Source organism: Sciurus vulgaris (assembly GCF_902686455.1).
Source record: "Sciurus vulgaris genome assembly, chromosome: 3".
Classification (NCBI taxonomy): Eukaryota; Metazoa; Chordata; class Mammalia; order Rodentia; family Sciuridae; genus Sciurus; species Sciurus vulgaris.
In genome coordinates this window covers 128,495,183-128,515,103 of record NC_136463.1, presented here as the reverse complement: position 1 = coordinate 128,515,103, position 19,921 = coordinate 128,495,183, and the positions used below count along the sequence as shown (strand labels likewise).

Genomic DNA, 19,921 nt, shown 5'->3' with positions numbered 1-19,921 from the left:
CTGAATTAAGAATTCTACTTCAGTCCCTAGGAAAAGTCAGGGGAAGAAAAATCTCTTGATTTACAACAGGAGAGACCAATATGTGCTATTAAGTCCCTGAAATCCCTTGGAGGCAAACTACCTGACTGATTCAACTCCTATTCTAATATTTACTTCTGGTGCCCAGGGTCCTAGTCATGCAAGGCTTGACCACTGGGCTATACCCCCAGCCCTCAATACCTATCTAATTGCCACTCTTTTTGCAAAGTCCCTTGAACACAGGCTGTTTATGGAAGATTGCCCACTGAATAAGGCCTATAGAAGTGGCTGATTGCTACTTTTAGTACACACCATGGTTTTTTATTTACTTATTTGTTTTTTGTAGTACTTGAAATTGAACCCAGGGCTTCAAGCATGCTAGGCAAATGCTGTACTACTGAGCACATCCCCAGTCCCTTTATTTTGAGACAGGGTCTTGATGAATCATCCAAGTTAGGCTTAAACTTCTGATCTTCCTGCCTCAGCCTCTCAAATAGCAGAGATTACAGGCATGCACACTGTGCCCAGCTCCCTGATAAAAAATATTAATGCCACTGTTGGAAAATCAGGAAATATCATATTAAAATTAAGATTTTTTAGCCTCTCTAGAAAAATCTAACATTAAAAATTGTGAAAAATTTGGGGCAGGGGAGTGACTCAACGTTATAGCACTTGCCTAACATGCATGAGACCCTGTGTTCCATCTCCAGCCCTGGAGGAAAAAAGAAAGAAGGACATATTTGACTCAAAAGATATCGGTTTTTACTTTCTGATTAAGAAAAAAAGCCAAGTATCTGGCAACAATGGGCATCTACTCCCACGTGGATGTAGACAGCACTGTGTGGGGGCTCCTTCCTGAAAGGGGGGGTCTCTGTTCACCAGCACTCATTTCTTACCTGCCTGGCCCTTAATCTGAGTTCATGATCCCACCCCACTGGGTAGATCACCTCACCCGGCACGGGGGATTGAACCTGGGACCTCATATATGCCAGGCAAGCACTCCACCACTGGACCACACTCTCAGCCCTAAATAGTTCTCAATGTAGCAGACCCCTTGCCATAGTAAGGAGCTACTGGAGGTACATTTTATTTTAAATTCCTGTACTTTCCCAGCTAACTCTCAAAGTACATCCAGAGGAGATAGATGGATATGAACATTACAAATAGCACTGAGGACAGAGAAAGAGTATCTGAGACGCAGTGTACCCATGTTACTTGCTATTTCTTGAAATCCAGAGATTCCCACTTTCCTCCCCAGATATTCTGCCTCAGAACTTACTTAAATGGTGTTCGGGAATCTGCATCTGTAACAAGCACCCCAGTGACTCTTATTATCAGGCAAATTTGGGAAACACTGCCATAGATTTAAAAAGCAACACAGCCAGAAAGAAAGCTTCTATAATTAGTCCTAGAATAATTAGCAGCTGTCTCCTGTTAATATCTCCAAGCAGAACGGAAGGCTCATCTGTCACTTGGAACCCATTTCCTCCCTTATCCCAATTGCAGTGCAGATGGCGACTTTGCCATTGTCAAGTTCACCAAAGTGCTCCTGGAATACACGGGCCACATCACATGGACACCACCAGCCATCTTCAAAAGCTACTGTGAGATCATTGTCACTCACTTTCCCTTTGATGAGCAGAACTGCAGCATGAAGCTGGGCACCTGGACCTACGATGGCTCCGTGGTGGCAATCAACCCGGTAGGTGGGGACTCCGTGTGATGCACCAGCTGGTTTCAGGAGAAGTGTGATTCAGGGCTCTGACTCTGCCCCTGGATAACCACAGGCTCTCAGTACCCATTAGGACTTGGGAGGTGCTAGTCTGATGGTTCTCAACTGGTTAGGAAGGTTCTTGGAACTTAAAGAAACTCCTTATGCCCAGCACAGTCTTAAGAATTTCAATTCAATCCATCTGTAATGGGGTAAGTTGCCAATGTTGAAAGTCTCCCAGGTACTCGAATATGGAGCCCGAATGAAGAATCCCAATAATCTAAACCCCTTATGTTATGGGAAAGGAATCCAAGACCCCATAGCCAGAGGTGGCCCCTGGTCTCTCCTGGATATGTGACCCACAAAACTGGGGATTATTGCCTTATCACTACTGATTACAAAACCCTGGCACTGCCGTCACACCCCGTCCCCCACCGTGACTTGGCTGGGGTTTCCAAACCTCATCTCCTTTCTCAGGAAAGTGACCAGCCAGACCTGAGCAACTTCATGGAGAGTGGGGAATGGGTGATCAAGGAGGCCCGGGGCTGGAAGCACTGGGTATTCTACACCTGCTGCCCCAGCACCCCTTACCTGGACATCACCTACCACTTCGTCATGCAGCGCCTGCCCCTCTACTTCATCGTCAACGTCATCATCCCCTGCCTGCTCTTCTCCTTCTTAACCAGCCTGGTGTTCTACCTGCCCACAGACTCAGGTGGGTGCTGTTGCCGTGACTGGTGTCGTGCTGCTCTTTTAGAGGAGCTGGAAATAATCTTGTGCTGAACAGAGGCACACAGAACCAGATCTCATCACTGGGAGGATGCACTTACTGGGTGGCCATGTGTAGGGGAAAGTGGTTGTGGGTAAAGCCTGCAGCTGGGCAGATGTCCAGAGAAGCAGAGTTGAATGTGACCCTAAAGATGCACATCCCTAGCTCAGTTCAGTGAAAGTGAATTAGTCACCAATACCTATTTGCCCAATACCATCTGTGTGCTGAAAAATGTGTGGAGTAAGGTGTGTGCTCACAGACCTCTTTATGCCACTTCCCCTACAGAGTCGCTTTCCTTAGACAGACTATTCTGGGTATTGCTCCCTTACTCAGTTTGCCACTAGACTGTAGCTTTTGCATATCTGTTTCCAGATGGCAATACCTTTACACAAGAGACCGTCCTTCCCAAATGGCAATTCTTTCCCACATATCAGCCTGGACAACTTACTTACCTCCTACTGAGTAATCACATCTGTGATATAATTTCATCAAACACCAACAATCTACTGAACAGGGGACGGGTACCCATATGTCTGCCAGTGAGTCGCTACTCATAAACAATTGATGGCACACAAGCAAGAGAAAAAGATGGTGCAGACGCCCCTCAAACTTATGACAGGTAGCAATTTTACCCAAATGATTTTTTTTTTAACCCATGAAAGTTTAAATCCAACTTTTCAGAAAGGGGAAAAGATTATTCACTAATTCAGCAAAGACTTCTTGAGCAACTCGTACACAGCAGAGATACAGTGGATTATAAGGCAGAAAGGGACTCGCCCCCCTGAATGTATGTACGTTCTTATGACAGTTTTTTTTTCAGTACTGGAGATTAAACCCAGGGCCTTGCACATGCTAGGAAAGCACCACTCTACCATTGAGCTACATCCCAGCCCTTTTTATTTTTTATTTTGAGACAAGATTTTGCTAGGTGGCACAGGCTCTCCTGAACTTGGAATCCTCCTGCCTCAGCCTCCTGGGTAGCTGGGATTATGGCATGCACCACTGTGCTCAGTGATTGTACTAGTTTTTAAACAAATGATGACAAAGGATTGAACCCAGGGGCACTTTACCACTGAACCATATATTTTTAAATATTTTATTTAGAAACAGGGTCTCACTGAGTTGCTTAGGGCCTTGCTAAGTTGCTGAACTGACTGAACTTGCCATGTTTCTGCCTCAGCCTCTCAAATTGCTGGGATTACAGGTGTGTGCCACTGCACCAAGCCAAATAAAGCTTCTTCTTCTTTTTAAAATATTTTTAAAGTTGTAGATGGACACACAATACCTTTATTTATTTATTTATTTAATGTGGTGCTAAGAATCAAACCAGTGCCTCACACATGCGAGGCCAGCACTATACCACTGAGCCCCAGCCCCAAATGAAGCTGCTTAAGGTGAATAAAGAAAACAGTGTGAGGGCTATATGGAAACTAATTAGTACCTATAAATATGCTTGAAAAGCATTTAGGACAATGACTATATTATGCTTGATAAATGTTAGCTATTATTTATTATTATTATTAGTCAAGAAATTGTATGTAATTTGATAAATGTTTGTTGTTGTGACTTTTTTTCACTTTCAAAAGCCTTCCTACTCACCAGGTAGAATGGACAATCTCTGCATCCAGTGTTTATGGTTGTCCCTCAGTATCTACAGGGGATTGGTTCTAGGACCCCCAGGATACAAAAATCCGTGGATGCTCAATTCCCATGTATAAAATGGGGTAGTATTTGCATTTAACTTATGCAGTCCTCCCATCTGCTCTACTTTTCAATGTTTTTTATTGGTGCATATTAATTATACAGAATAGTGGGTTTCACTGAGGCATAGTCATACATGCATATAACAAAATTGATCAATTTCATTCCCCGCCACCCCTCCTCCTTCCCCACCCCTTTTTCTCTCCCCTGGTGGTCTCCCTTCTATTTTCATGAGATTCCCCCATCAGGCTTTTTTTTTTTTTTTTTTTTTTTTTCTTTCTTTTTTCTCCCTAGTTTCTACATATGAGAGAAAACATACAGCACTTGGAACCTGATTTATTTCACTTAACATATTGCTCTCCCGTTCCACCCATTTTCCTGCAAATTCATTCTTTGTGGTTGAATAAAACTCCATTGTGTATATATACCACATTTTCTTTATCTGTTCATCTGTTGACAGACACTATAACTTGGCTATTATGAATTGTGCTGCGAGAAACAGGAGTATGCAGGTATCTCTATAGTATGCTGACATTAATTTCTTCGGGTATACACCAAGAAGAGCTTTGACTGGCTCATTGGGTGGTTCTATTTTTATTTTTATTTTTGGAGGGACTTCCATACTGATTTCCACAGTGGCTGTCCCAGTTTACATTCCCACCAACAGTGTGCGAGGGTTTCTTTATCCCCATAGTCTCACCAGCATTCATTCTTATTTATATTTTTGATGATTGTTATTCTGACTGGGATGAGACTGAAACTCAGTATAGTTTTGATCTTCATTTATTTCCCTCATGGCTAAAGATGCTGAACATTTTTTCATGTAATTATTGGCCATTGGTACTTCTTTTGAGAAGTATCTGTTCAGTTCATTTTCCCACTCATTGACTGGGTTATTTGGTGGGTTTTTTTGGTATTATGTTTTTTGGTTTTTATTTTTTGTATTTGGTATTTTTTGTATTACTCTTCAGAAGAGTAACTGGCAAAGATTTTTCTCCCATTCAGTAGACTGTCCCTTCACTCTCTTTGCTGTTTCCTTTGCTGTGCAGAAGCTTCTAAAATTTGATGTCATTGCATTTGTCAAATCTTGCTATTGTTTTCTGAGCTTTAGGAATTCTAAACAGGAAGTTGTTGCCTGTGCCTCATATCCAAAGTGTTTTCTTCTAGTAGTGTCAGTGTTTCAAGTCTTATACTGAAGCCTTTGATACATTTTTAATGATCTTTGTACAGGGTAAAAGATTAGGATCTAATTCCAATCTTTCTTTTTTTTTTTTTTTTTCATTTCGACAAGAAGTTTATTTAAATAACAAGACGCTTGACTAGAAGGGAAAACTATCTAGGAATCTTTTTTTTTTTTTTTTTAAGAGTGATTCACCCCGACTTAAAGACAGATTGCCCTACATGTAACAGCTACGTACAAAAAAGTTATCAAATTGTCCTTGGTTTTCCAATGATAAATGAAAAACATTAAAATCCTCCAATCGAACAAGGTATGCAAGGATTTTTGTTGTTCAGGTTTTTTTGTTTTTGTTTTTGTTTTTGTTTTTTTAAAACAGAGAAAGCAAAATAACTTACTGGAATATAAAGATAAGAGCTGAATGAGCATGCCACTAATGGAGAAAAGGGATAATTTCACAGAACCAGTATTTTCCCCCATCCCATATCCATTTGATGTCAATCAAAACATATCATTGGCCATTTAGTTAAAAAAAATGCAATATGCTTGTGCACATACACCAGTTACTTTATGTACAATAAAGGAACGGGGAAGGGGAAAATGAAAGAACAGAGAAAACTATACTGTAGTGGTCAGGATGTGGTGGAACCAAATTGCAGATTTCTAATTAAGAATGTATTCTTGGTCTGTAGGAACAGAGTTCTAAAGTAAAGTAGCAGGTTCCCTTTTTAGTAGACACCTCCTGTCTGCTGCTGGAACATATCCATTGTATCTTCATCCTCCATTTCCAACTGTGCAGGTATGTCTGTTTCATTAATTGGCTGCCCATCAAATCAGAATCTGATCTGTCTCATCGACAAACCTGTCATTCACAACAGGCTTTCATTAGTTTACTAAGTGGTGTCTGCCTCTTCATCTTAAACTGCACCACAGAACCATCCTGCCCGCCAACTGCAAGTTAATACGATCGTTGTTCTCGGTCTCGACTCCTTCCTTGGGCTTTTGGTCAGCCATGGTGAGCACTGGAGTCTCCTCAGCTGCTGCTTCACAAGAGGTACCAGGGCTGCACCGAACCAGCACACAAGCAGCTCCAGGAGGCTGAAGAAGGAGGCAACAGCAGTGGGCAAGGGAGAGCTAGTTCCAGTCTTCTACAGATGGATATCCAGTTTTCCTCAAACATTAAAGTCCCTTTATTGTATGCTTTTTGGCACCTTTGTCAAGGATCACATGGCCGTAGCTGGGTTGTGTGTGTTCTCTATTCTCTTCTGTAGGTCTACATGTCTGTTTTTTGCCAGAGCCATGCTTTTTTTTTTTTTTTTTTTTTTTTTTTTTTTTTGTTACCATGACTCTGTAATGTATTTTGAAATCAGATATTGTTCTTTTTGCTCAGGATTGCAGTGGCTATTCATGTGGTTCCATTTTAGGAGTTTAACACATTCTGCTGCAGAAGGAAAGACGGCCACCCTGGGTCTGCTTGCCAATCCATAATCCCGCTCAGCTCCCAAGGTTCCACCAAGAAACAAAATCCTGGGGCATGAGATGAAGCAGACATTTGTTTCTTGGCAGCCTCTCATGGAAAATCATGTCACTTGTCATCGTGGGTACTGTCAAGGTCATGCAGGAAATTCTGCAGAAAAAAAATTCCAAATGATGATGTTTCATGAACACAGGTCACATTCCTTCACCCTTGGATTTCGGTGGTAAATGAGTTTGCAAGGGCTGCCGTGACAAAGTACCACAGACTGTGTGGTTGAAACAACAGAAATTCATTTCTCACCATTCTGGAAGCTAAAAGTTGAGATCAAGGTTTTAGCAGGGTTGGTTTCTTCTGAGGCCTCTCTCCTTGGCCTGCGGATGACTGCCTTCTCCCTGTGTCCTCACATGCCTTGTGTCCACATTCTCTCTTAAAAGTTTTTCTGCTGCTGTAACTAAATGACCCAACCAGCACAATGGTAGAGGAGGAAAAGTTTATTTGAGGGCTCACAGTTTCAGAAATCTTAGTCCATAGAAGGGAAGGCTGGCTCCATTCCTCAGGGCTTGAGGTGAGGCAGAACATCATGGCAGGAGAGGAGGGTGAAGGGAAGCAGCTTACATCCTGGTGATTAGGAAGCAGAGAGTCCACTGGCCATACACAAATATATCCCCAAAGCCACGCCCCAATTCCCACCTCCTCCAACCACAGCCTACAACTTCAGTTACCACTCAGTTAATCCCTATCAGGGGATTAAATCACTGTTTGGGTCAAGACTCTTACAACCCAATCATTTCTCCTCTGAACCTTCTTGCACTGTCACACGTGAGCTTTTGGGGTACACCTCAGGTCCAAACCATAACAGAAGGACACCAATCATACTGGATTAGGGCCCCAACATAACTTCATTTAATTACCTTTTTAAAGGCCCTATCTTCCAAATACAGTCAGATTCTGAGGTCCTGAGGTTTAGAATTTCAATATATAAATGGGAGATGGGCAATTCAGTCCATCACGGGTGGGTTTCTTCTTTTTGTCTTCCTAGGGGAGAAAATGACGCTGAGCATCTCTGTCTTACTGTCCTTGACCGTGTTCCTTCTGGTCATTGTGGAGCTGATCCCTTCCACCTCCAGTGCCGTGCCCTTGATTGGAAAATACATGTTATTCACCATGGTCTTCGTCATTGCATCCATCATCATCACTGTCATTGTCATCAACACGCACCACCGCTCTCCCAGCACCCACGTGATGCCTGAGTGGGTTCGGAAGGTGAGTGTGGGCAGCACCCAGGGAGGACACCTCCAGGTCCCCCATTCAACAGCCAGTGATGTTCTAGCCAACAGTTGTTCATGTTTAGGAACTGATGTCCTTCCTGGACTTTAGAGGACTTGGATGAGGAACTTTCCTTGTCTTCTTTCTAGGGACAACTCATGTGACCTTCCCAGAGAGAGAGAAACAAACAAACAAAAAAAGACAATTTATAAAGCCCACTCTAAACTCAAACTTAAAAACTCTCTTTGAATAGAGATGAATAAATCCCTGTCTTTTTATGCTGAGACATTCTAAAGATTTCTGTTTGCATGCCTTTCAATTTGTGACTAAACTTGCTTATTTTTGCTGGTAAAATAATCAGCTGAGAATAGAATAAGATTTAGATGGAAGAGGGGTGTTAGGGTTTAGATGTGAGGTGTCCCCCAAAAGTTCATGTGTTAAGACAATGCAAGACTTTTCAGAGATGAAATGACTGAGTAAGGAGAGCTTGCACCTAATCAGTAGCTGAATCCACTGATAGGGAGTAATTGGGTAGTAACTCTAGGCAGGTGAGGTGTGGCTGGAGGAGGCAGGTCACTGGGGTTGTGCATTTGGGTTTTATATTTTGTTCCTGGTGAGCAGAGCTCTCTCTGCTTCCTTGTTGCCATGTCCTGAGCTGCTTTCCCCCACAACATGATGCTGTGCCTCACCTTGGGCCCAGAGCAATGAAGTAGGCCATCTATGGACACTAAGACCTCTGAAACCTTGAATGTCACATAAACTTTTCTTCTCAAATTGTTCTTGTCAGGTTTGTGGTCACAGTGGCAAAAATGCTGACTAAAACAAGGGGTTTGAGGAAACAACCCAAAAGTGAGGAATTTTGTCTCAAATGTTTACATTGCTGAATTTTAAAATGTGCTGACATTTCAAATATGTCTCTCCCCTACCTACTTTGGTGCTGGGATTAAGCCAGAGCCTCACACACGCTAGGCAAACACTCCACTACTGATCTACACTCACAGTCCAAATATACGCACTTTTGGATAAAACTTCACAGAGACACAAAAACCTAGGATCTTCTGGCAATTCACGAATTGCCAGAGAAACTATTGATTACCATGTACTCTTCGGAGGCTGTTAGCAGTCTTGCTTGACTCCTGGCAATACCATGTTGCAGTTTCTTTATAAAGAAAGAGAAGAAAACAGTCTACATATTTTGTGGGTTGGAAACTTATATGTGAGTATCTTTAACTACATAACTAGTAGCTAGGACCTTTCTGTTGCCTACAGGGGGTTCTGAAGTGAAAGCCCCGCTGGTGTCCTAAGAGGTAGCCGGCTGCTCACAGGCTCCCTCTGGTGGCAAGCTGCTCATATTACAGCGTCATCACGACCAGTGTAATTTGACATGTCACGAATGGATATGAAGGAGTCTTTGAGAACATCTAGCATGGTTTTTTAGTTTTAAAGACAAGGAGACTATCAAGGTTGAGGCTGAGATACGTTGAATGATTTGACCAAGATTACATTGCTCACTTACCCAAGATTACGTTGCTAATTCAGAGTTTGATGTTTGCCTGTGTTGACCATAATTCTCATATATGGATTTCTTTTTTATTAGGTTTTTATTGACACTATCCCAAATGTCATGTTTTTCTCCACAATGAAAAGACCATCGAGAGACAAGCAGGACAAAAAGATTTTTACAGAAGATATCGATATTTCTGACATTTCTGGGAAGCCAGGGCCTCCGCCTATGGGCTTCCACTCTCCCCTGATCAAACACCCCGAGGTGAAAAGTGCCATTGAGGGCGTCAAGTACATTGCAGAGACTATGAAGTCAGACCAGGAGTCCAATAACGTAAGCTCTGTAGCTTGAAATCGGTACCTCGGGATTTAAGTGATCAAATGCATGAGTGCAGACAAATGGGTTTGGTTTGACAGTTAAGCTGGCATTCAGGATGCAGCCATCAAACTAACATGTACCTTGGGGACCACTAGGTCACCTTATTAACTCATCATGGTGTGAATTATTATTCAAAAGCTAAAGATCGTGCCAGCCAAAGGATGTTGAGGGTTTTGAGACCTACAGATTAAAGGAGCCATTGATTATATGTAGCATGGACACTGTAAGTCTAATAATCACCTCAGCAGAATTCTGACACTCTCGTCTCTCCCAGGCGTCGGAGGAGTGGAAATACGTCGCGATGGTGATGGACCACATTCTCCTCGGAGTCTTCATGCTCGTTTGTCTCATCGGAACTCTGGCGGTGTTTGCGGGTCGGCTTATCGAATTAAATCAGCAAGGATGAGAAGTTGTGTTGAGCCAAGTTCTGCCCCAAGACCCACCAGAGCAGAGAAAATGGAGAAAAAGAAGGATTTGTCTACTTAGATATACTCTCACTTATCAAGCATGCAATGTTCTGCACTTATTATTAATGATAATGATGTATGTCTACATGAGGACATGGCCTCTGAGTGACTCCCCTTTGCTTCTCTCAGCACTCCTGCTAAGTCTCTCTGGAGAGTGAGTCCTTCTCAGTAAATGCAACTGGACCCTTTAGAGAAGTGTTCATTTCCAAACAGTATCTGGAAGAGTTTTGCCGGATAGCCAATATTTTTTTGTGGTGTTATCACTAATTGCTGTCTTTCTTTTCTCTTCTCTTCTCTTCGTTTCTTTCTTCTTTCTTGTTTAAGAAGTAGAGTCCTTTGCTTAAGAATCAGTTTTGTACCTACCAGGAAATCCTCATCTACCCGACCCAAAAAGATTAACCACTTGATTTTCAGAGAGGAAACAGTAGAAAGGAAATAAAGTAATTTCCAGAATGATCACCAAATTGCATCAAAACTCTGTTTTAAAATAGATTTCTAGGGCTGGGGATATGGCTCAGTTGGTAGAGTGTGGGCCTCACAAGCACAAGGCCCTGGGTTCAATCCTTAGCACTGCAAACAACAACAACAAAACCATAAACATAAATAAAATAGATTTCTAGGAACGGGGGGGGGGTGGCTCTCAGTTGAGTTTTATTTGGGGGGGTGGGGAGGTGCTGGGGATTGAAACTAGGGCCTTGTTCATGCTGCATATGCCCTCTACCACTACACCTGAGCCCCAGGTGTCCCAATTTAACAGGGCACCTGGGTTTGAGTCTAAAGTTTCAAGGAAAACAGGTGTAACATTATTGAACGTGAGTAGCAGGCACCATGGGAATCATCTTGCCTATATGGTTCTATTTCATTCTAACAATTTTCATACCACCCCTGTAATGTCCCTATTTTACAAAGGAGAAAACAGAATTTCAAGAAGGTTAAGTTTGACTATTAGTAGAAGAACTGAGATTTGAACCCAGACCTTGAGATTCCAAAGGCGGGGTCAGGCATCTGTTCAATTGCTCTCCTGGTCACCCCCTGCTTAACCGCCATTCTGTAACTCTGCTCAGTGTTCTTGAGCACTTCAGTCTTGGCGGTCAATTATCTTTCCACCTTCCCAATTACACTTCCTGCATTTTTTCCCCTCAGTCCTTTCACCAATCATTTTTGGGACTCACTTACCACAAATGAAACCAGAAATGTGTGCACAGGGAATCACCATTTCTAAAATTTGGAAGAAGCAAGAGAGAAAATGAATTTTCTTTCTGAAGTGAACTTTAAGTTTCAATATAGTTTACCCTAGAATGAGAAACCAGTCTTCAAAACACACCTGACCCATGCCAGCTCCAGGGAGAATGTTGAATTATATAGTCAGGGGAGACTGTCTGAGCCCAGGTGGCTTTCATCCTCCAAGGGACGCCTCATCACACACCTGTAGAAGGGCAAGGTGTCTTCACTGAAGGATAAAACAGTTTCCCCATTTTAAAGGTAAAACAGTTTAGCAGTTCCTCAAAAAGTTACACACAGAGTTACCATATGATGCAGCAATTCCATTCCCAGGTATTCACCCAAAGGAATCAAAAGTGGACACTTGAACAGACACCTGTATGCCAATGTTCAAAGAAGCAAAGAGTCAAAAGAAAGAAACAATCCATGTGTCCACTGAGGGTGAATGGATAAACAAAATGTGGTGTATGTACAACGGAGTAATATTCAGCCTTCAAAAAGAATGGAATTCTGATCCATGCTACAAGGTGGAGAAACCTCAAAAACATTAGGATAAGTGAAATAAGCCTGAAGAAAGGACAAATATTCTATGATTTCACTTATAGGAGATACCTTGAAATTTAAAGAGATAGAAACAAAATAGAGGTTATCAGAAACTTGGGGGAGAGGGGAGTAGGGAGGTAGTATTTAATGTATCCAGAGTTTTACTTTGGGAAGATGAAAAAGTTCTGGAGATGGATAGTGTGATGATGGCACGAAATTGTGCATGTATTTAATGCCACCGAGCTACACACTTACAATGGTTAAAATGGTAAATTTTATGTTCTGTGTATTTTATCATGATTATTAAGAAAAGAGCAAACCCGAGGCTTCAGTACCTGAACACTGACTATAGATTCAGAGAAGAAACTAAAAAAGAAGAAAAAAAAAAAAAAAAAAAAAAAAACCACTTCATTCCCTACCCTCACTTCATAGTCAAGGAAGCTAGGACCCAGAGAAGTGGCCTCCCTCAAGTCACAGAGCTGGGGAGTGACAAGCCAGATCTGCTAACTCCTGCTCCCATTCTGTTTCCCTTACATCAAATGATCCGCCTTTCCCCCAAAAGTGATGCCCTACCCATGTTCCCCGCTCACCCCCTGGTCCTGGGAGCCAGCAGGCTTGGCACAGCAATGCCACAGTGTACTGCGACAGCCAAACATCAGTGCCATCAATCTGCTGCCAAGCCAAAGATTTTAGTGCTCTGCATCTTGTCCCGTAGGGAAGGCCCTGTTTCCAGAAGGCGACTGATGAAAAGGAGGGGAGGCAGGGGTGCTGGGACCCATCCCCCTCTGAGAGGTGTTTGCTGAGGGCCAGCCCTGGTTGCCCCTGTGTGGCTCCGCTGGGGAGTCTGTCCAGATGGCAGGATGGCTTCTTAGGAAAAAAGGATCCTGCAGAGGAACCCCAACATGAGGCAGGGACGTGTGATGGAGGGGTGGACAGAGTGCAAGTGGAGCGGGGAGTTTTCAGAACTCAAATCCCTAAGTCTTTGGATTGCTGACCTCGGTGAGGAACAGGGCCTTTGGGAAAGTGAGGGATACTGTATGTCTGAGTTTCCTGGTACCAGAGGTGCCTTAAGGCAACAGAAATTCATTCAAATTTAAACCCAGGATTAGACAAGTGGGTCACCCAGCATTCAGGGACCTGAACCAAAGGGACAGTGGGAAGCAGAATGAGGAGGGAACCTCATCTCTTCACCAAATCTTGCTTCCCTTTCTATCCACCAGTGAAGGCCTGGATAAGTGAATCTAAGGTAAGAGTACTGCCGTTTGGCCAGAAAAATTAAGCTCTTGAACGGTCTGTATTTCAGCCCGTTTCCATTCTCCTGTAGCCCTTCCTTATAGGCCACTAATCACTTTGTAGTATTTTCTTGTGTTTCATTTCAGGTCCTAGCTTAAAATCTTCCTAAAGCACAATATATTATGTTATATTACATTATATTACAGTATATCATATTAATATTCTCAGGTACTAGTCAGGAAGGTGCTAAAATCATTTGTTCAATAATAATAAGTGAATGAATAACTAAGCAACCAAATTATCATCAGAGTTCTCTCACTCTCTCATGAACATTCTACCTTTACAACACTTGCCTATGGTTTCAGCGGTTTTGAGGTGAATGCTGACATTAACTTGGAAGCCCTACATGTTCCTGTTTGTTACTGTGTCACTTCTCCACCTGAGAATACATACCATTCTAGTTCCGTGAGCACTTCTTACACATCCCCAAGCACATCGGCTCTCACTGTGTCCACCCTACAGAGGGAAAATGTCAACCTCACCCTATGGAGGCAAAAGGCCATCCCCAAAGGCCTTTGCCTGCAGAAAACCTTCTTGGCCACCAGCTACTCTGGCCTGAGTTCCTCTGGATCTTTCTTACCACAGGTACTGTGCCCAGTGGTCTCCTGACACATCCACTTTGTGAATTGCTTTATGTATTTGAATCCTCTGTCCTCAACAACACTGTCTCTACCTGAAGAAGGCAGTGGGACTAGTGCTGGTTCCTGCTACCCATACTTCCACTTCCTGTGGGATCTTGGGAAGTTACTTAGTGCATCTGAGTCTGGGGGTAACAAATGTGGATAGCAACTTCCTCCTCTGTGAGCAGGGAAAGGTGGCTGACGCCTTCCTCTACAGGCACTCCCTAAATCATATCCTCCAGGGCAAGGATTACTTCCTAAATTTCTTTCATATCCCCCACCAAATCCAGGAGGATTTGGTGTGTCCACAAATATTTGCTGAAGTGAAATTTTTTTCCAGTACATTTTTATTGAGATAAAACTCACACACCATAAAAGTCACCATTTGAAAGTGTACATTCCAGTGGTTTTTAGTATACTCACAGGCTGTGCAACGGTCACCACCATATGATTCCAGAATATTTTCATCACCCCATCTCATTGCACTTTTTAAACCTTTATTTGGCTTTTAATGATTCAAAGTGTACTTTGACTACATCTCACTGAATGTAATTATTCTGCTATAAAGACACTAACAACACTTACTGCGTCAGGCACTGTTCTGAGTACTTTATATGTTACAAACCCTCTGTGGTAGCCAGGAGCAGTATTGTGCACCTGTAGTCCCAGCTACTCAGGAGGCTGAGGTAGGAGAATTGCTTGAGCCTGAGTTTGAGGCCAGTCTGGGAAACATAATGAGACCTAGTATTGAAAAAAAAGCCAACCAAATAAAAAACCCTCTGTGGTTCACATCATTCCCATGTTATGATAAACAAACTGAGTCATCTATATGACAAGCATCTTGCCAGACTATAGAGCTAAAACCACAGCTGGGGTCTGTCCCTCAGATGTCTATGCTCCTCATCATTCTCTGCTCCCTCTTGACCAGAATATCAAAGCTTAACCCAATCTGGGGGTATAGCTTCATGACAGAGAACCTGGTGTGCGACTGGGTTCAATCCTCAGTACCACAAAAACAAACAAAAAGTTCTGTAGAGAATCCTTCAGCAAAGCAAGAAATCCTTTGAAATGATATATGTATTTACTAATCACCTCCCAAGTTTGAGTTATTGTGTATATTGGATGATCTTGATTCCAGTTCACCTGGATCTGGGTTACTTCATTGTCTATACTTGGAAGCTCTTTGCAAAGAAAATTGTACATCCTGAGTTTGAAACCTGAATTCTGCCAATATTTCACAGAAACTTTGACCTGTCTGAAGAGCTGGGCACTTAGTAATGGCTGTTATCTCAGTATTGCTGCCCTCGTATGCAGCCCTGTGGTATTTTGATAAACATAGCTTCCATTACTGAGAAAACCTGGGTTAAGAATCTGAAACATCCTCCAGCCTCACCTAGGGTATCCATTTATAAAAAAGTTAAAATGTCATTTTTTTTTCTCTGAGTCATGTAATTCAGGAGAAATTTATTTCAGAAATTAATGCTCCTTGGATAAAAATTGTATTGAATTATGATAGAATTTTTTGGTGGGCTATTTTTTGGAACAATGGTTAAATGGCACTATACCATTGAGAAGAATAGGCAAACCTAGAGAACTATTGTTTTAAATAAAATGGGCAGCAGCTCCCTCTTGTGCTGAACAATAAGTACTACAACTAGTGAATTCAAATTCAGAAAAGTATCCCTTAATGCAATAAAACTTGTTTAAACAGAAAGCTTTTCTTAAATAGTTTTAAGTCCAAGAAAAGCATAGTGCTTAGTAACTCTTATTTTAGCCAGAACATCCACTTACACTAATCTTTAATCGAAATTTCCAACATTGATTGGGCATTTACTCAGTGCCAGGAATCAAGTATACTAGTGTGATCACACAGTTGCTGCTCCCAGATTGCACATGGGGTCTGGTTCATTTGATGTTGCTTTTGCTCATAATGCTGGTCTCCTGTAAACAGTGACATCTGCCTCCACACATTGAGACAGGTCATCTCATGCCTTTGCTCTATCTTCCCATAACCATAGTGTTTTTCTTGTCTCATGGAGTGAACCCCTTCGAAGGCAGTAGTCATATCTGACTCACATAGCTTTCCCATAGTCTCTCAGGCTTCATTGGTCCAGTATGTTCAAATGCATTGTCATTCACTTTAAATTAATTCAGTCAAATCAAAAAGCAACAGAGCTTCACAGCTAATTAAAAAACACGTTCTAATGGAGAATAATTTTTCAGCTGCTTGTCAAAAACGGAGTACATAGATATTTTTTGCTACTGCCAAAATGCATGTTAAATTGTTGTCTTCAGTTTCTGTGGATAATAAGGCTACGAATGGAAGATAAGATTTATGCTAGAATCCATGGTATCAGAGAAATCCCGCCTGTCATGAAAGGCGCTTGCTGTGGGCTCCTGGTTACGCATCTGAATGGGAATGTCTGCTCCAGCCCCGAAACCTATCTGCCCATCATCACATGGGATGGCCAAGATTCTAGTTAGTAATTCCCCAACTGTAGAGTTTATGTAAAATAGCTCAAATAATTTTTTCAGGGACTCATATGAAGTTGCCAATATCTTATTCTAAGAATGAAACAAAAAAAGTAGGAAGGTCATACTCTCAGAATCAATAATTTTTTTCCAACTGAATACAATCAAATCTAGTTCACCAACCACCAGTGGTCCACTCTCTGGTCTAGATCACTAATAGCATCTCAGATTTTTCCAGTTCAGAACTTTAGTCTTACAAACAAGAGATTGGGGCTGAAATGTGTGAACCAGAGCTAGCTACTTATCTCTGAGATAAGAGTCTTGTCCTGAATCACTCTGACAGCCAGCAGGGGAAGAGCTGACCTAGAATCCAGGGCTTCAGCAAATGCACTTGACCACCTTTCCTGCCTCTCCCCTCCCTTGGGCCTCATCAAGTTTGGGAACATGAGGGTTTCCTTGTAAACCTGAACACACAGAGCATACCTTCTCCCCTTAGGAGGAAGGAATAGTAGCTGGCCTTACCTGTCTCTCTGAAGGAAAGCCTTATATTTGCAGGACGATTCTGTATTGATCCTCGCTCTACAAAGCTGACAGGTTTTCAAAATGCAGACTTTGTTTAGGGGAATGAGCAAACATTAGGAAATAGAACTGCTTAGAGATTGATGGGGAGATGTTGGAGCCTCCAGGAGTCATTGCTGAGCTCCAAATCCTTTCTATGACCTAGACTAGAAAGATTCCATTGGGGATAACTTGGTTGTTACTCCGGCGGAGTGGGGTGCTATTAACCTCTAGTGGGTAGAGGTCAGAGGTGCTGTGAAATGTCCTACGATGCACAGGACAGGTCTACAACAAAGAATTGACTGTCCAAAGCACTGAGAATGCCTCAGAATAGGTCATCTCTTCATTGCCTTGTAGGATGTGAGAATGATCAAGAAAACAGATCTCCAGGGACAAGGGTTAGAGTGGAAACCAGCTGGTGCCCAAACCTGAGTGAGAGAATTATCAAATGAGAAGAAATGCTTGCCTCCAAAGGAGGGAAAGGATGGGCCGAAGACAGGACTCTGCCCTTGAGTCTGCCCTTCACCTTCTTCCTCCAGTTTCTGGATCTGGATGTGGGGTTTGGTGGGTGAGCATCAGGGGAGTATGTTGTGATGACCCTGACTGTTTTAGAAAGAGGAAGAGGAAAGAGAGACCCAGGGACTCCATTCCACTGCTTCTCCTGTCCTCAGCCCAGGTGAACAAGAGTTTGAGGTTGTCTCCTGCCTAACTTTTTCAAAGGCTTTCAAATTGCCTGTTCTACCTGACCATCTGATTTCAGGATAGTGCTCAGGTTGAATTCCTTCCCTCCCACTCCAGGGCTTCCAAAGGGAAAGGATGCTGGACATGGGGGCTGTATTTATAGGAGCTCAAGGACCCCCAATTGTCTGTGGGTAATAAGGGGGGACAGATCCATTGAGAAGAGCCAAAGGACCCCAAATTGCTTGCATCCCTCACTTCACACCTTAAAATGCCTTGAAAACACTACTTCCTTCCAAAGAGAAGCTCCACCGAGCCCCTGGCCCCACAGCAGCATCCTCTGACCCTTGGAGCCAGCTCATGGGGCCTCCCTATTCATACTCCTGCCTGCACACACTTGGGATGTTCTTGAAGACCTGAGTGTAGATGGCCAAGCTTCAGCTTCCTCCTACAATCTTTTGTCATGCCAACAGGAAAGAGAAAGCATAAATCACCTTTGAACTGTAAAAAGGAGCAGGTGGAGAACAAGGCCTGCTAGGCTGTCTCTTCTGCTAAGGCTTCTGCCCAGCCAGTCTCTGAACCTGGCAGGTGAATAACTCATTGCCAATGTCAGGTTTAAGGGAGATGGCACCTGTTCCTTAACATCAGTGACCAGTAACTCCTCCACTCTCAAGGAATTAAACATGTAACTCATTGACTGCCTCCCAGCTTCCCATGCCATCGTTCCCCAAAAGGCATCACTGTCCTTAACCTCAGGTAAACCTCCAGCCCTGCAGGGTCTATGGTGTCTTTGTTCTCAGCAGATCTCTTGGTCCCCAGGGGCAGGTCTTCCCCCCAGCTTTCCTCACTGTTTTAGTCAGCTTTTTCACTGTTGTGACTTAAAGACCCAACCAGAACAACTGTAAACAAGGAAAAGTTTGAGGGCTCATGGTTTTAGAGGTCTTAGTCCATAGAAGGCCAGCTCCATTCCTTGGGGATCAGGTGAGACAGAACATCATGGCGGAAGAGTGTGGTAGAGGGAAGGAGCTCACATGATGATTTGGAAGCAGAGACTCCATTCTCCAGATACAAAATATGTACCCATAGCCACACCCTCACTGAATCACTTCCTCCAGCCACACCCCACCTGCCTCCAGTTTCCACTCAGTCAATCTCATCAGGGATCAATTCACTGATCAGGTTAAGGCTATAGCCCAATCATTTCTCCTCCAAACCTTCTTGCATCGTCTCACATGTGAGTTTTTGGGGGACGCTGCAACTAAAGCATAACATTCACCTCATGGGATCTTCTTCCTCTCCTTCTCCTACTTCCAGTTTGAAAACAACCTTAATGACTACTGGGGACTAAAAATAAACACTTTGTTTCTTGACAATCCCTTTGGTGATATTAGTTGTAAAAGGATTTTACCTTTGTAACCTAGCTTTTTGGGTCTTTCAGAGGAAAGAGTGTTGCCAGTGTACAGTATATCCAGTAAAATTTGATTTTCAGATAAACTGAATAATTTTTTAATATAAGTACATTGCATGTGATATTTCAAACCATCTTTATTTGCTAAATCACAGTCTTAAGCAAATGTCAAAATAGTACAAGGAGTCACTGAGTAAACAGCACAGGCCCTTTAATTAGGGTACCAGTCTGCAGGGCCAAAAGCGGTCACACCTGTGGTCCTTGTGGCATTACTCATAACACCCTTGTTCACTCTCTCAAGTGTCTCACTTGGACACCTCTGAAACATGCTTCATTTCAATTCCCATGACAACCCTACACAAAGAAGTTTCTATTATCCTCATTTTGTAAACAAGGAAATCAGTGTTTAGGAGAAAGAAATAGTTAGGCTAATGTTAAAAGGGAAGCAAGAGAGTACAGTGTTCAGACCTAGGTCTGCCCCACTCCAGGCCCTTCTTGCTGAAGCCACTGCCATCGTGAGGAGCGAGGCAGCAGAGCTGACAGCCAACTTCTGCCGTGGCACAAGATTCAATGCACAAGATTCTTCTCCAAGCAATGGGATGCCTCTCTCCATGCACACCAACTTAGCTGAAATAGAGGGGAGGTTCTCTGCTAGCCTCA

The 19,921-nt window shown here is 42.8% G+C and overlaps 1 protein-coding gene and 1 pseudogene across 2 annotated transcripts in view; one reads left to right on the top strand and one right to left on the bottom strand.

The window, feature by feature from the left end:
- The window catches only part of CHRNA1 (cholinergic receptor nicotinic alpha 1 subunit), a 31,146-nt gene extending 20,144 nt beyond the window's left edge, over positions 1-11,002 (top strand). The window contains exons 7-11 of the mRNA XM_079135031.1: positions 1,525-1,720; positions 2,207-2,444; positions 7,893-8,116; positions 9,717-9,956; positions 10,276-11,002. Of these exons, the coding sequence (XP_078991157.1) occupies positions 1,525-1,720; positions 2,207-2,444; positions 7,893-8,116; positions 9,717-9,956; positions 10,276-10,407 (1,030 nt within the window). The 3' untranslated portion in view covers positions 10,408-11,002. The remainder of the gene's footprint in view (positions 1-1,524; positions 1,721-2,206; positions 2,445-7,892; positions 8,117-9,716; positions 9,957-10,275) is intronic.
- Positions 5,602-6,390, bottom strand: LOC306658276 (small ubiquitin-related modifier 2-like; annotated as a pseudogene). Its single transcript has one exon. The product of its transcript is annotated as a small ubiquitin-related modifier 2-like (transcript).
- Positions 11,003-19,921: the final 8,919 nt, after the last annotated feature.